At 45.6% G+C, this 16348-nt stretch overlaps 1 protein-coding gene across 22 annotated transcripts in view; it reads left to right on the top strand.

Moving 5' to 3' along the window:
* Positions 1-16348, top strand: part of MBNL1 (muscleblind like splicing regulator 1) — a 111596-nt gene that overhangs the window by 35832 nt on the left and 59416 nt on the right. The window contains exon 1 of one of the 22 annotated variants that reach the window (XM_056358354.1): positions 1819-1963. The exons of 18 other annotated variants lie outside the window; for them this stretch is intronic. Coding sequence is in view for 2 of the 4 variants with exons in the window: in XM_056358340.1 (XP_056214315.1) it covers positions 11856-11891 (36 nt within the window). In the remaining 2 variants the exon portion in view is untranslated. Of the gene's footprint in view, positions 1-1818; positions 1964-11808; positions 11892-11939; positions 12116-13240; positions 13532-16348 lie in introns of those variants that run through there. 3 more of the 22 variants (XM_056358340.1, XM_056358353.1, XM_056358342.1) reach the window with 3 other exon arrangements.

The following is a 16348-nucleotide window of genomic DNA, read 5'->3' on the forward strand; positions in this document are numbered from 1 at the left end:
TACTGTCATTTTTCTAGAGGCTGTACATAATAGAAACCAGCGTGGGTTTACAGTTAGGAACTCTGCTGTTAGGAACTCTGCTGGGTGCAGTCAAAATCAGTAAAATTCTGAACTAATTTGTGGGGAAAATATGAAGAGGTATAAAATAAGAAAACCTTGTGTCAAGAATATTCAGTCATTTGTTCCAAGTCTTCAAATGAGTGGTCAGAAGCGGCCTCTGAGGCCTCTTTCCTTCCTGGGGTGACCCCGAGTCTCTGTTTTTCTAAATACAGATGCCTTGTTGCCAGGGTTCACTCTGAAATTTTTTGGAAGCAACAATTACATTCAAGACTGAATGATCACATCTGGGTTTTGACTTTGGAGAAGCATTAATGTTTCTTCGTTGGGACTGTATAGCCTTGTTAGCCCAACTGGATGCCATTTAGGAAATACAGCCCTGGGAGCTGCTTAGAAGTCTGTGCTTCATGTCAGGAATAGCGAAGCTCCATGTCGGAGCTTCTAGCATCTGAGCATGAGACATCTTCTCTAGGAGACCGGCCAAAGCCAAGGCAAGCCTGCAGCTCTGCACCAATTCGGTCAGATTCAGAGTGCCCTGTTACAAGAAAAAAACAGTATTGTTTTGGGGTGGGTTAGTAAATGGCACCTTCTTAATCCTCACTCTGTTTTCTTGTGCTTCCTTCCATGCAGTGTTGTTTTTCCCTATGGATCGGTGGTAGGTGTGTGGGGCTGGGATCAGTGGAGAGCCGAGCACGTGCTCACCCCGTTCTGCCGCAGCGGTTCTCACCCTGGGAACCAGCTCCTGGCACTGGCCCGGCACTGGCCTGCTGCTGCTGGGGGTCTGCACTTGGGGTGGGGGGTGGGGGGCAGCAGTGCCCCGTGCTCAAGCACAGGCTTGGGGTAGGGAGGGCTTTGATGAAGAGCAATTAAAAAGTATTCCTATGTATTGTATGTCTTTGCTCTGCTCTGTGTTGCTTTTGAAGGGAACAAAAGGGAGAAAGCAGAGTCTGGTGCTGGCTGAAGCATCTTCATAGGGCGGGGGTGTGTGTGTGGGGAGCACTGCCTGTGGCATCAGGTCAGCTCTCCCGCTTTGAGGACCAGGATCTCAGACTGTGCAATTTCAGGGAAACTAATTGCTTGATTTTGTCCACTGATTGCCTTGCTGTGTGTTTCCTCCCAGCGGGCTTGTGTTACATGGCTTGGGGGAAATAAGAAGGTGATCTTTTCAGTCTTTAAAGGATATGAAGCCATCTCACTGAGTCTCCGTCTTGCTGGAGTGCTAATTGGCGTGCTTGCTGGCAGCCTTGATCACAAGGGACTGGACTTCTACAGGTGAATCTGCCAGCAGGCGGCACAGTGGCAGCTGATCCCTGCTCGCCTGACTCTGTGAGCCTCACGCTGTGGCTCAGGGATCCAGGCTTTTCTTCATTCAGGGCTGCATCAACAGCACTTAGATTAGTCCCTGTATAAAATAACTAAAGAGATGCTTTTATTCTGATCCCGAGTTCTCTTTCCTGAATTTGCATAGTGCCACTAGAAGGATTACTGGACTGAAATAAGATTTGAGTAAACACTGAATTGTCAGGTACTGAAACACAGGATTATGCAAATAGTAAAACCTTTTTGGAGTTCATATTTGAGTTTATTGAAATACTTAGGACATCCCCTTTGTTAGGGAATGTTAATTATTTAACTGACACAGAACACCTGTTTATGTAGTTGGAAGCAACTTCAGCGTTTTGATCAAACGGAGAAAAATACTAAGATCTGATGAAGTGGATTTTTAAAGAAGAATAATAAATCCAGCTACTTCATTTGCAGGTTGTAGTGATGTTGGAGTGCTTCACACCAGCAATGGCAAGCTGAGCTCCTACTGCATTAGTAGCAGCAATGCAGGAGACCTTCGAAGGAGCTCTGCTTCATGTGAATCACCAGAAACTGTGCTGGGAACATAGTGCATACCCAGGTAATGCCAGTTTGAGCTGCAGAAGCTCTGCCACATCCCCGGTGGGAGCTGACCCTGGGACCCCCCCGCAAGGGTAGGGGGCTGGCAGGGTCACAGCAGAATGGTCTGGTGTGTGCCTCCTGCCAAGCCAGGGCTGTTACCTGTCCGCAGTTGGGCAGTGGCGTTCCCTGAGGGCAGCGGTAGAGCAGCAGTGATGAGTGCCTTCACGGGCATTGCCCCCCAGGGTGTCCGCGTGTCTGACCTGCAGCTGAGGTCTGCTCCATTACAGAGAAACAGAGCTGCGTTGTGTGGGCACTGCCTGGAGAAGCAGCATCCCTGCTTCAAGCTGAGTAGAGGCATTCCTGGATATAGCAGAGACATTGGTGTCATAAACAGGGTCTGTTTCCTCGGACTGCATTTTTTTATATCCCAGTCACTGCATAGACTTCCTGATTGATAAAAGTGCTGAACTCAGCAGCCTTTTGTACACCTTGACTGCCAGCTCTCAACCCTGGAGATCCTGAAAAGTTATCTTGCTTTTCAGAAATGGGATACTGGGAGCACAGGTGCTGTTCCAGTGGGAAAATGCTGATGCTTCAGAAGTTTGCTCAAAGGCTGCTTAAGAGTGGTGGTGCTTTAGCAGGAGGGTTTCAAGGGGCTGGATGGGATAGCGGGTTTGGATTGAGCTTCCTTCTCGAGAGCACTTCAAGTCCTGTCAAGTTCCTGGAAAGACTCTCTTCAGCTCCAGATTCCTCTGGACCATTTCTAACTTGGCGAAATAGTACAGAGAGTTAGCAAAAAAAGATGAAAATACTATTTGAAGAAAGGAGCATTTTTTAAGGAACCAAAGCTATTTACTTTTTCTCGGCAGGATTTAACTGAATTTGAATGGGACAGTTTCCAGGCTTAAATATAAACATAAGTAGTTGTGAGATTGAGATTTAAATTTGAAAAAGAGGAATGGCGGAGTTTGGAAATTGTCCTTCATGTATGTGCACACTGTCCATCCTGCCATGCCAGCTGCATGGGAAGGCACATGTCCTTATGTGCCCAAGGGGCCAGGAAGCAGCTGGTGTAGAGAGGGGGCTGTGAGGAGGTGGGTGGTCCTCAGGCCACCTCTCTTGGGGAAATGCCTGTGGGACCCATAGGAGCAAGTGCTCTGTTGAACCTGAGAACATGGCAGTTCATGGCTGGGGCAGATCATGGGCAAGAGTCAGCTCTGGTACAAGGGTGTCCACAGTGTACCTGGGGAGCAAGATTGTTCATTTGTGGACACGCTGAAAAAAACCCCACAATCCAGGAGTAGCCAGGCAGACCCAGGGTAGCTGCAGATATAGTAGGTAACCACGACTTTGCAGGAGTAAAGGTGATTGTTTTATGCTCTTCTTAAGTCTTTCATTCTCCTGATCATGGGTTGAGTTGCTATCAGAGGGAAGCACCCACCTGTGGAGCTTCAGGAACATCAGAAACCCTATGGCATTTTAGCCCCTAGCAATGTTAATGTTGCTTCAATTCCCAGCTTTTCCAGTGTTGTTTTCCCTTTCCCTGTCCTTTCTCTAGATGTGCGTCCTTTTAACAGCATCCTCAGTCTTGAAAGCATAAATACAAGCTGATCATAAACATTACAGGATTAAGATTGCAGGAAGACACAAGAGTGAATTAATTGCTTTACACGTGCTGGAGAGAAATCTAAGGAATAACCATGTGTAACAGTGTGCAAGTGAGCAAGCAGAGTTCCATGATGTATTTGTAACAGCGGTTACACTCTGGGAACACAGAGTGATAATCCATTGCAGAAGTGTATTTCTTTATCCTGACACAGGGATTCAGTTGAAAATCCTGTGCAATTTTGGTGCTAGTTTTTCTATACAGGGCAAGGAAGAGGTTGCACTTTTATTTGAGCTAGAGCTCTTTCCACCCTTGACTGGCCCATGGAGAGGTTTTCACTTCACAAGAGCCTGGCAGATTTTTAGCTGCATGTGGTAGCTAGCATAGCAGTGTCAAGAACAGTGCACGTTTTTTCTTTGTTTGTTAATACAGGAACAAGAGAATGCACATTTAACTGAAGCCTTTTGAAAACAACAGACAGAATGAAATGTTTTCTGGGACCTTGGCAATCGCTATACACTGACATTGATGAAGCAAATACCTGGACAAAAAAAAAAAAATTACTTGGTCCTGCTGTTAAGAGCAGAATTCAGCCATTGGTGTGCAGCAGCTTGGAGCGCGTTGTACAGCTGGAGACGGCGAGCTGAAGCTGGACAGGCTGCTGGCTCTTTTATCAATTCCCATTTTCTACAGTGGAATTGGGATTTAGAGCCAGCTTTTGATGGTAAATTGTGCCTGTAATCCAGCTTTCTGGTGGTAGGGCGTGCTGAAAAGATGATTCACATTAACATAACCTTGCTTGTCCAGTACCGTGGTAAAATCTTCCCTGCAGTGAGCTGAGCTAAGCAACAGCTCGGATTTATGCAGTGACTAACTGAATGAAAATGCAGGCAAGTTAGGAAAAACCCAGATTGGGCAAACTGAATGACTAAAGATTTCACACTCAAACTAGATGTTCCTCCGCAGAAACAGAAGAGTCAGTTCTTTGTATCTGTTAGGTTAATATTTATTCCTTTTCTTTATTGAACACTAGGGCTGCATCTCGTGTTTTATGGAGCAGAATAATACCTCCCTTGCACAAGACATGTAGGTAATAGATGGATGGATACACATGGATATATGTGGTAGCTTTATTTCAAAGTAGAGTACATTAAAATGGGAAGGTTTTTTTGATAGTGGAGCACAAGGAATTGTTTCATAGAAAAAAAAGTAATTTGTGATTTAAATATTTCCAGTTGATGCTAGGGAGGCTTGCAATGGGCAGGTTCTCACCTGGCCCAGAGTTTGTTGCACAGAAGTGAATGTGTGTAGAACTGCAAACTGGCAAAATATACTGCAGCAAAAGAGTAAAGGCACACTAACCAGAACTAGATGTTTTAATGTTTTTCTGAGGCTAGACTGAACAGGAGGAAAAAAGGGATTTTTAGAACAGTAGTACCATGCAGCTTCAGTTAAAACTGGCTTTTCTGGAAATTATTATGGACTCTTGAGAGAACGAGAGTATCCAGCCTGTAAAGTCAACTCAGCTTTTCGTTACTTTGAAAGTGAAGCTGTCTGCGCTTCCCAATGGTACTAGCAAAAGTAGTATCAGTATAGGATTGGACAGTAGTTTTAAATATTGCTGCAAGAAGTGTTTAGAAGTATTTTTACTTCTAACAGCTACATACTTGTAACAGCATATTTGCAAGTTATATCTTAATGTGCAAGCAGAGCAGTGAATGCACGGATGTCATTTCTACACTCTCACCTGTGAAAGTGTGGAATATATGGAGCAAGATTTGTGCTCAGGGGAGATAAATTTGCAAGGAAGCTTACTGATCTCTTTAGGAAGAATAAACCTGAAGGCATCTTAAAAATGTGATAATGTTGGTGAGAAATTAACTTTTCTGCATGCAACTGTTAAATAAGCCTCATGGCAACAAATCAACTACAGTATGTGTTAAGTATAAGGAAGTTGACGCGCTAAGCAAAGACCATTTTCAAAACATAGAAGGAGGTATTTATTACTCAAGGACTGAAACAAAGTGGGAGCAGGAGAGCAAGGCAGAAGCGCAGCTGGTGCCACGCGGCAGCCTGGGCAGTGGGATCTGTCAGCTGGCGCAGGGTGAGATAAGCCCCCTGTATTATGGCCTCTGGACTTGGACTTGGCCCCTGGTGTGGCTGCCAGCTCGACCCGTGCTTCCAGAGACAGCCAGCAATTGCCTTGCTCTCAGGAGCAGTTGTGGCAGACTCAGTCAGCCCAGGTAAATGGATTTGAGAAGTGTTAAATGGCAACCCAGTAAGATGCAGTGCGCCAAACTGGCCATTTGCTAACACAGTGAGAGGACCTATCTGAAGCATCGTGAGTAAAACTGAAGGGAGCGAAGTAGAAACACGTGTAATCATATATTTAGTTGTTTATTTTAAATCACCAGTTTTCCCTAGTGACTTGAAAGAGAGAAGAATGGGTGGTATCACATAAACTGGAAAATAAGACAAGCCGTACAAATAGTCCGCATAATTTTTCAGAAATCTAGATAGGTACATGAGGGAGAAGGGCAGTGTTTATAGATAAAAGGAAATGTAAATGCCTGCACAGTGTGATGCGGCTGATTTTTGTTTGTGATACAGCTACTTGTATCATTAAAATAAATGAATTGGCAAAGGTAAGAATGCCATTGTGAGAAGGTAGAAATACCAGCTTCTTGGCAACTGTATTGGGTTTAGTAGATCATGGATTGCTGTGTTTAAAGCTTTCTGGGAACATTACTTGCCTAAAACCTGGAAATTGACTGAAATAAGCTTAAATTGTACAGAGTCAAAGTCTGGTTTATATACTCTGCCTTCTTCAGAGGCCTCGCAGCGATTCCTGTTACCTTGCAATCATTTAGCTGCCCTCAGTCATGTTTCTGGGAAGCAGGGCCTTGCAGCCTGCAGGCAGTGTTCAGCCTGTTGGAGATGCTAGTCACAGCTGTGGCTGGAGAGGGATCCCTCAGTTACTTGTCAGAGCTGACAACTAACTGCCTTTGCCTGCAGTTGATACCAGTAAGAGGCATTAATCACAGTAGCTGAAAATGATTAAGATTTTTTTTTTTTTATGTGCCTGGTTATGTTGAATAGAGCTGAGTGTTCCAAAGTGCAAGTTGTATGCAGTGTTGCTCATTTTACTTTTAAAAGTTTTGAATCATGCAGATAGTTAATTCAAATGCTGATTTTAAAAAATCCAGAAAAAAAACTGACTGGGAAATTATTTCTCATTTGATTTTAAAAACTCCTTGAGGTAAAATAAAATTAGTCATTGCAGGTATAAATTGATACAGGTTCTTTACATTGAAGTAAATGATTCTTCCTAAGGAGAGGTGCCAGTTGTACTGGTCAAGGTTCAGAATACCAGAATTTCTCTCTGCTTTTTTATATCACATCTACGTGAACTATAGATGCCTTTATTTTATACTTAGGGGGGGAAAAAAAAGGATAAATAGAAAGAAACTTTATTATAAATTCAAATATCTTGTACCAAAATGATCTGGAACAGATACATGAAGTGATTAATCATAATTAACATTTATTTAACTATCATCATGTTGCTGACCCTGCTTAGGACCTGGTCAGGAGTGCGAGTGGCAGGGTGGCTCATTTCCCCTCATCACCCAGGTTCGTTAGGGCAGCGTCTGCTCAGGCTATGGGCTGTGTGTGCAGGTGGCCCAGCACCATTGTCCTGCAGGTGCTGAGTGCTGCTGCAGTGCCCCGGGGTCCGCGTTTGCTTAACTCTCTGGGGTAACTTGCCCATAAGTGTTTTTCAAGTACATGAAGACTGGCAGGATGGGACCCGTGAATGTAGATGAACAGAATGAGTTAGTTTCTTTGAAAATATGTACAACTGTGTATAGAAGGATAGATACCGTTTTAGTTGCTGCATGCAGGATTATAAATGCAGCTACTGCACTTATTCCTTTTTTTTTTTAAATCAGTCTTTTGTTAATTTCATTCTACTTAGTGTACAAGAAATTTAAACACATTTCTTAGGTCTATTTTTATTTGCTTTGGTGCATTAAAGATGTATTTTTGCAGGAAATTCTGTAAGGAGGGGTTAGTTGGTTTGTTTTAATTCAAGGCTGGAAGAACAAAGGCGTTCAGGTGCTAAAATGTTTGTGTTACCATTTCCAGCTAAGGAACCAGTACATTGTTAAAGCCTTTTTGCCTTGTTTTTTACAATACATTTGGCTGAAATAGGTGAAACATAGGTGAAAGCAGATGGTGTATATGTATATTGGGTTTTGGAGGAGAGCTGGGGGATGGGAGGAGGAGCTGCTGCAGGGCTGAATGGGCCAGCCCGAAACCAGAGCAGACTGTGGGCTGGTCCCTCAACCCTTCTTTGCACGTGTATTTTCACTTCACATCTTGGAGGGAAGAAACCTGTTCAGGTGGAAAGCTGCAGCTATCCAGCGGGTGGCTGGCTCCAGCTGGTAGTGTTGGTGAGGTCTGATGTTCTCCACTTCACTGGGCAGGGTGCCAGGCAGCGCCTCGTAACGGTGGGACGGGTCCTCCTGCCCGTGAAGGCACCTTCATCTTGGTGGGGCAAGCGCGTGGAGATCGCTGCCCCGCTCCAGCCCCGCTGGGCGCAACCTGTGCGTGCAGCAGAAGCCGGGTGGCTGCGGCTATGGCTGCGGGAGGCACGGCCCTCTGCCACGCCAGCCACCTGGCCGGCACTGCGGGTGGGCACTGTGTGGGCTGGGGGAGCATCGCCGCCGCCCCGCGTGGGGCTGGGGCTGGTGTACCCCGCACTGTGGTAAGTCATGGCACCCTTAGCTTCCTAGCTCTGCCCCTCTGGTGTGGGGGGCTGCGTGGGGGCTGGGTCTGCGCCACGGTTGAGGGCCTGAGCAGAGTGTGGACTGTGGGGCGGGGGCCAGGCTCAGCCCCCCCTTCCCCACCGAGCCCGGCCCTGGGGAAGGCGCTTGCAGCTGGGATGGCACAGGTGAGAGGGCATCTTCAAGGCACACATTCACACACGGGGGGGAGTGAAAAAGAAAGTAGTCAAAGGGGAAGAGGAGGTGACGACCACGGGTGTTCTTCAGTTGACAGAAATTAAATGTGTGAGGAGGCGATTTAATCTCTGACTAGAAAAGAAGACAAAGCAGAAGAAAGAAAGAAATTCAAAGGAGAGACAGAAGACAGAAAAAAGGGTGAGGTTAAAGGGGGTCAGGTGCTGTCATGCAACCTGAAAGATACCAAAGGAGAATGGACTGTTTTAGAAGCATGAGCAGGCAGAAGGGGAAGAGGAAGACAGAGGAAAACACCAGAGATGTCGAGAACTAAACCGTTCAGGGCAGTGCATGGGCTGGATATAGCATACAGAAAGGCTCTGAAATTCCCTGAGAAAATGCATTTGCTCTCAGTTTCTGCCAGCTCTTTGCAAGGCAGTTTTTGTAACTAGTTGCAAGCATGGTTACTGGTGTGATCTTAAATATATCTGAGAAGAAAACTAATGCTTATTGATGGATTTTTTTTTTTTTTTTTTAATATGGAAGAGGGTAAACCTAATTTTGCCTTGTTGGAAACTTTTAACACTTGGCTTGAAAATGTTAAAAGGCACTGAAAATACAAAGGGAAGCAGAGGCCACCTCTTAATGTTTGGGGCCATCAGCTGAGATATTTTTAATATCTGTAACTATGTAAAATATTTTTACATGGTGCTTGTCACACCATGTAACATTTATTATTAGATGTTTCTGATGATTTTACATGTGTAAATGCTTAAGTGGTTAACTACTGAAAAAGTGGATACAGTGGAAGTTTAAAGTTACTTGTTACAAAGCTTTCAACTGTTTTACTCTGCAATATGTGCGTGTGTATATACACCACACTGTATACTGTTTGTATATATGTGCTCAGTATATACCATATATAATATGTGTCTGTATGTATATGAACATCAGAGGTTAATGACAGAAAACACCACAAAGCAAGGTTCACTGACATCGGGTGGGGAACAGGAGGTGTGAATTTCTAGAGCTGTGTTGGTTTTGGGGTTTTCCTGGGGCTGATGGCTGTGGGTGTGCAGTGTGGGGAGACCCTGTGCTAGCAGGAGCAGCTTCCAGGAGATGCTCCGTTCTTGTTGCTCCAGGGTGGCTGTGCGCGCCCTGGTGCTTCCAGTGCCGCCTGCGAGGGAGCCCGGCTTCCCACTGCAGGGGCTGAGCTGCTTCCCGGCCCTGCTTATGCACCATGGCTCTTACCATTTGTGTGAAGCCAACTGGCTTTATATCCAGGTAAACACTGCTTCACATTTCTTGAAAGGATCATGAAATTTAAGTAAGTCTGTTATCAAAATTGCTCTGAGGTTCCAGCAATGGGTTTGGATTCTGATGAAAGCGTTTGGCACCCAGGCATGGAAAGGTGGTGTTCTTCATTAATTAGCTGCAAGCAGACAGTCTTTTAGTACCTAGGAGCAGGCACGTGCTTGTGTGTGTGCATATGCATGTCAGCAATAGTTATTTGTAATACCTGTGTTGTGTTTTGGCAGAATGTAGATAACAAGAGCTATTCCAACTGTTACATGATTTACTAATCATAGTGCCTGGCTTTCTTAATCTGGCGTGCTATCTATCTATATTAGGTATAGTTTTGTAAGTCAGGATGTTTTTCAAAATGCTTCTGTACTTGCTTTCTTTTTGGCATCAGTTGAGTAGTGTGCAGGAAACCAACAGAGAGCTCCCCCCAGAACACGTGGGTGAAAGGCAGGGGAAGTGCTCTCAGTACCTTTAACAGCAGCAGGGCTTTGAGGTAAGGATAGAGTTTCGTTCCCTCCAAAGACATGAGGGAAACACCAAGTGACCTGAGTAGGATTAGACACCCACTGGCCTTTTTTCTGCCTGAGTGATAAAACTTAAAGATTTAGCTAAGTACAGGAAATGCAGCAGATGAACTATTTTTTTAGTTTCTTTTAAACACCCGTCTTAAACTCTTGATTGGCAAAAATCTGTAAATAAAACTTTTATGGTGAAGTATTTGAAACATAAAAAAAAACACTTTTGGAAAAAGAAAATATGCACAAAAGGTAAGACGCAGTCAGTGTTTTCCTTTCACACCCCACTGCAAGATATCCCCTTCTTCGTTTGAGTTGAGGTGGGGAAAAAGCAGTGTCTCCAACAGGCTGGGATGGGCTGGACAAGTGTCGCTTGCTGGTGGCACTGTGGGGTGCCACAGTGGCAATGGCAGCCCACTGTAATTCAGACTGCTTGGAGTGATGCTGGGTGTTTAGGTCAGTGCCCCAGTACAGCTCTTCCTGTGCGTGGCTGTTTGGTGCTGCAGGTCTGCTGGACTGACAGACAAGTCTGCTGAAATCGTACAGAACTGATGGCTGCAGTGTGGGTGGAAAACGCAGATGTAGCAAGCCCACTGCACTCCAGGTAAATCAGGGTAGTGTTCAAACCAGATCACTGAGCTCCCTGCTATAAGCCAGTCTCGCCTTGCAGTCAGTCTCATGTACCTGCTGTTATTCAAAGGGGGAAAAAAGACCCTGAAGGCAATTTGATTTTGATTTCTATTTATGATGTTCTCCCCTGTTAACTGCACTGATTTGAAAAATAGCTGAACTTGGCATTGATCTATTTTATTTCACATTACAATTGTTAAAAATTAAACTTTATGATGTAAATTACATCATCAAAATGACTTTCTCAGTTTTACACTTTATCTGCTGCTGATTCCAGCAGGGCTCCGGAGCTGAAATGTCCCTTTCCTGACTTTTTTCTGTCTCTGCATTTATGTGTTCTGATAAAGTTATGGTTGGCTGTGGTGAGTTTCCTTAGTTTATACATAGGTATTACTGCTGCATGTATTTTTTCAGTGCATCAATGGTTTGGTTTTAATACTTTCTGAAAAGTAAACATTTTCCTAATTTAGTTTTCCCTATATGTTGCTTGAGACCGGAGAGCACTGCTGTCACTCTTTGGGAAGGTGTGACAGTGACACCTTCCTAACACCCCAGAGCTGCCTCGTGGTGTGAACTGGCAGAGTGATGCTGTAGGGCATTGCTGCTAAGATTTAGCAGGACTACACAGCCCTCGGCCTTTAGAATGCTGCGTGGTGTGTGGCTGCTTGGTGTGGCATTGGGGAGGGGGTGCAGACTGGCACCCTTGCCGGGGACATAAACAGGCATTTCCCTTGGGCTGGGAGGCTGGTAATTTGGGAGGACAGAATTGTTATCTTGGTGATACACCCCGTGACCCTGGCTGTGGCGAGGAGATAAAGTGGCCATGAATCATAGGGGCGGCATCCTTAGACACCAGCCATTTCGCCCCATGTCACTTGAATCCTTGGCCTTGCTATGGATTATTTCAGCAACTGCAGCAACTGGTGCCAGGTGACTCCTCCACGTTGTTTTCAGGCTGCTGTGTTTTGTGCATTGACTTCGGTTTAGTATGTAAAAAGGAGACTTCAGCAGCTGAAAGGGCCTTTTGTAAATTAAGAAGTTTCTTTGTGCTTGAACAAATTAAAAATAACAGTTGCTAAAAATACACCCATATTTAATTTTTAAAATTTGGAAAGCATTGATGGATCTTGTTGTTTTCTGGAGCACAGCAAAAGGTCAGTTGTCCAGCACCATCCGTAGTTGCTTCATTCTTTTCTCTCCATTCTTTTTAAATGACAAGTAGTTGAATGTTATTAAGTGACTGTGTAAGTGCTGATCGCCTGACAAATTACTGAGTTCAACTTTTGCTCCTTTTTTTAAAACATGTCTTAGCCCTTCACTGCTGAGAAAGACAGGGTTTTCCACTGGTGGTGATATTGCTGTGTCGCTTTGAGTGCTCGGATGGCTGCTGAGAGCTGGGACCCCTGTTCCCAGACAGGAGCACTCCACGTGGAGCAGTTGCTGGAGGACAGGGGACTCTCTTTAAGGGCCTGCCTGATACAAGTTCAGATACTGTTGATAGGACTGAGTCTGGGAGGCATCAGCAGTGAGGGTCCTTGCTCTCTGACCTTGCTCTAATTACAATGAAACTTGAGGAGGAGGAAGGTGGTAGATGGTGTGACAGCGCCTGGAACAGCAGTGGGAGCAGCCATGGGCAGCAATGCCAGGTCTCCCTCCAGCCATCTTCCTCCTTCGTTCTCATCTTGACTTCCGGTCCCATCTCTCCTACACCCTCCTCTTCTCCATCCTCCACCTGTTTCTGTGGCAGGAATGGATGTGCTCCAGCTGTCACTCTTGGAGTGGGAAAACTAATTTTGCCAGTACTGCTGAGAAGCCTGACATTAAGTGGCTTCATCCATGTGGAGGAAGAGGAGGGAGGTGTGTGCTGGTAAAGACGTCTCTTGCCCTTTGCCACCGCCCTTGGAGGTGCCACAGTGGAGCAGGATGTGAGCACTAGGGCAGTGCAGGGGCAGCACCGGCTTTTGGGACTCATGCATCTCTGGATCCCATGAAGTATCTTCCTGGGGCCTTTGGGGCTTGGCAGTAGTGGTGGGTGAAGCTTTCAGCTTGAACTTGTTTTATTGTGGGGGGGTTATAGTGTGGAAAGTACTCATTTGCTATTTCACTTCTTTCTTGGTTTACTACTTTTGAGAGTCAGTCTGGTTTCACTTAAAAAAAAAAAAGTTAGGGAAAAGAGGGGAATTTAATGGTGGTTTTATTTCCCTTTAACACTCAGAAATGAGTTCTTTCCTCTCTTGTAGATCTGTGTGAAGTATATTAGAGGAGAACTTAGACTCTTGAAGAGCAAACACCTGTAATGCAGCCCTCCAGCCCAGCCCTGAAGCCAATGCTGTCATCTCTGAGACTTGATTCTGCCTTGCACATGCTGAACTTAGGGAAAAAGTGCTTCTCCAATGAGATCATGATGCATTGGTCTTCCTACTGAATGTTACTTTTTGTTTCATCAGTTCAATTGGCTCCTACACATGGAAAATTTTTAATTTCCCACCAGCGATGTGGCTGCACACTTCAAGCGAGAGCATTCAAGTATTCAGGTCATAGGCATGTTTTTGAGCTCATACACACTACAGGTAATATCTGCAGAGGCTGTATTTTCTTTTTCTCAGTGTATATGGGAAAGGTAGCACGACTGTTGAAATGTCTTACAATGAACTTCAACTGCCATTAGTACAAATGCCACTTCCTACAGCAAGATTGCTTCTGTAAAACAAATACTCCCCCCACTCTTTCACCATTGCATTTGGGGTTTTGTACCTTGCTCCTGGTGGGTGGGACCCCCTGATCCTGGCCCAGGGCAGCCCACTGCTGCAGCCCTGGCACTGAAAGGACCTGGGAACTGCGCTTCCATCAGAGGAAAGCTGCTGCTTCTGTCTGCACAGCTTGTTTTTGTGACAGTACATTTCAATTGTCAGTGCCCATGTTAAAATAAACAATTAAAGGGAATTCTGACCACAAAGCAGTATTTTGCCGTATTTCATGATTATTTAAAGTTAGAAAAACAAATTCTGCCATATGTTTCCCATGAATTCATGTCCATTGACCTCCTCTATTCAACAGCTCAAGCGAAATAGCAAGGGCAGATTCACTCCTTTATTCCTTCAGAGCCCAGATGCTGTGCTCTGTAAGACTTACAGATGCTGGAAAACAGTTACTGCTGTGTGTACTTTCTGCTCCTCTAGTGTTATTGTCACATGTTTCATAAGCTTTTCTGAGTTATCATTGCCTTCTCCCCCAACTCCCCCCCCCAGTATGTGACTTTGACAGAGTTCAGCTTTTCAGGAATTGGTACTGAGTATTCATCCTGCATCCACGTTCCTGAGCATCCATGGGCTTTTACCTGAGTCTTATCCAACAGGAGCAATGCGTGTATCTGAATCATACCAGGGCTGCTGGTCAGTGCCAGGCCAGTGAGCAGGCTTCCCTTGGGAATGGACGGGGGATGTGGGATGTGCCTGTGGCCAAGGGGATGGACAGGCACCATCCCCAGCTGTGCCGAGAGCCCCCAGCCCACTCCTCAGTGCTGCTGCGGTGTGTGGGCTGCATGTCACTAACACTGTCTGGGGCCGTATGGAGCCCCAGCTCCTCCTGTGAGAACTATCGGACTTGTTCTAGCAGTGCGCATCTGTGCTATGTGTGTATGTATGTATTTGCTCTAACAAGGGGTTACATTGTTAAAGGTAAAACCTATACAGGGGGTTTAGATAGAAGGTAAAAGAGCTCCTGAGAGCAAGTGATGTTTTCTCATAGCCTTAATTATATTTGCACTGTGCTGGTACAGACAACGTAGATACTATCTTTATTTGCACATTGTAGCTTACAGTGGATCTTTTGTTCTGTCATTTTATTGTCATTTTGTTTTATGTAGAAAGTGAGCAAGGCTAAACCTCTAGTGTAAAAGCTAAAAGGGATACAAAGTGTGTGATTACAGCAGTGCTGCTTGTTAGATATGGTTTAATTAGTGCATACATCTATCATGCAGCTTTGTCTTTGTAAAATATCAATCTGCAATATCAGTGTTATGAGGCCTGGAAAGCACTTAGTGTGGGAAGTTATTCCTGAGCTGTATGAAAAAAAAGTGTCTGTGACCAATACAGGGCTTGTTGAGTCCAGCTTTGCGGCCAGGTCAGCAGCATCCTGCTATTCCCCTCTGCTTCAGGTGGTGCAGTACAGAGCCCTGAGCAAGAAATTCTTTGTTGGTATGGGTTGAAACTTGGAATTTTCATTAGTGTTTCCATGTCTCAGTATTAATGACTGTTTGATTGTATCATGGCATTGACAGTGGTGGAGCCAGATGTTGACCTGAGGGTGTGAAGGCTGAACACTGGACTGAGCCCGTGCCTTGGGCAGTATTTCATTATTGCATGGTGAAGGCAAGCCACAGCTGGCCACTGCAAATTAGGAATTAAACAAAACTTTACTTGTGGTATTGGGTGACCCCTCCAGAGCTGGGCAGAAACAGGCTGGGCTGGTGGACCCAGTGCCACATGGCTCAGCCATCCTGCTCCGTTGCCTGCTGAACCCCACTGTCTCATCCGTGGCTCTGCTGCTGTCCTGCACTGCCTGTGGCCAGGGAACTGCTTCCAGAGCTTTTGTGTGCTGCTGGCCAACCCTGGCTGTCCGGCTGGGATGGTACCAGCAACAGAGACCCAAAGGGGCCGGTGTCTGCAGCACTGCCCAGTCCTTTGGTCTGTGGAGGGCTACTGGGCGCCCACCACATGCCGTGAGCACAGACTGTGCATGGTGTGTGCTGGGTGGGGTTTGCAAAGGCAGTGCTGGCTCTGCTCTGCCAGCTTAGCCTAGGTGCCTCTTTGCCCTCTGCCTGCATGTCTGCAGGGCCGTGCCGTGGTGCTGGGCTTGTCCTGTGCTGGCCCAGGACACTGCAGCCATGCGTGCTCCACCTCACAGCCCTGCCACACTGTGCGTGGCATGTCTGCAGAGTGCATGTTTCTAACAAGGCAATGCAAGCCTTTCCCACCGTCCTCCTCTCATTCTTTTTGTTTTTCCATGTAGCTGTTCCACCACTTCAGGGTTGTGTTTGGGTTTGTTGTTTGGTTTTTTTCCTAAATAAAATGACAAGTGCATCCCAAAATATTTTGTGAAGCAGTGTTTTATGTGAGGTCTCACGTGTTGCTCCACTGCTTGGATTCGCTGGCCCAGGCCTCCAGCCATTCGCCCAGTTGCTTGATTTTGCCACAGCTGTGGTTATCCTGCAGGGACTGGAAGGTTGTTTATTTGGTTAGGGAGCTTTTATTGTGTCTTAGCACACACTTGCTAGGTAAAACAAACCTGATGTATCAGCCTTTATTTGCCCATGACACTTTTCCTTTGCTACCCTTGCTTGCTTAAACTTGTCATTAAAATATTTTTAACTGTCTGTTTTCCTCCCG

This window comes from Falco biarmicus, chromosome 13 (genome assembly GCF_023638135.1).
Source record: "Falco biarmicus isolate bFalBia1 chromosome 13, bFalBia1.pri, whole genome shotgun sequence".
Lineage (NCBI taxonomy): Eukaryota > Metazoa > Chordata > Aves > Falconiformes > Falconidae > Falco > Falco biarmicus.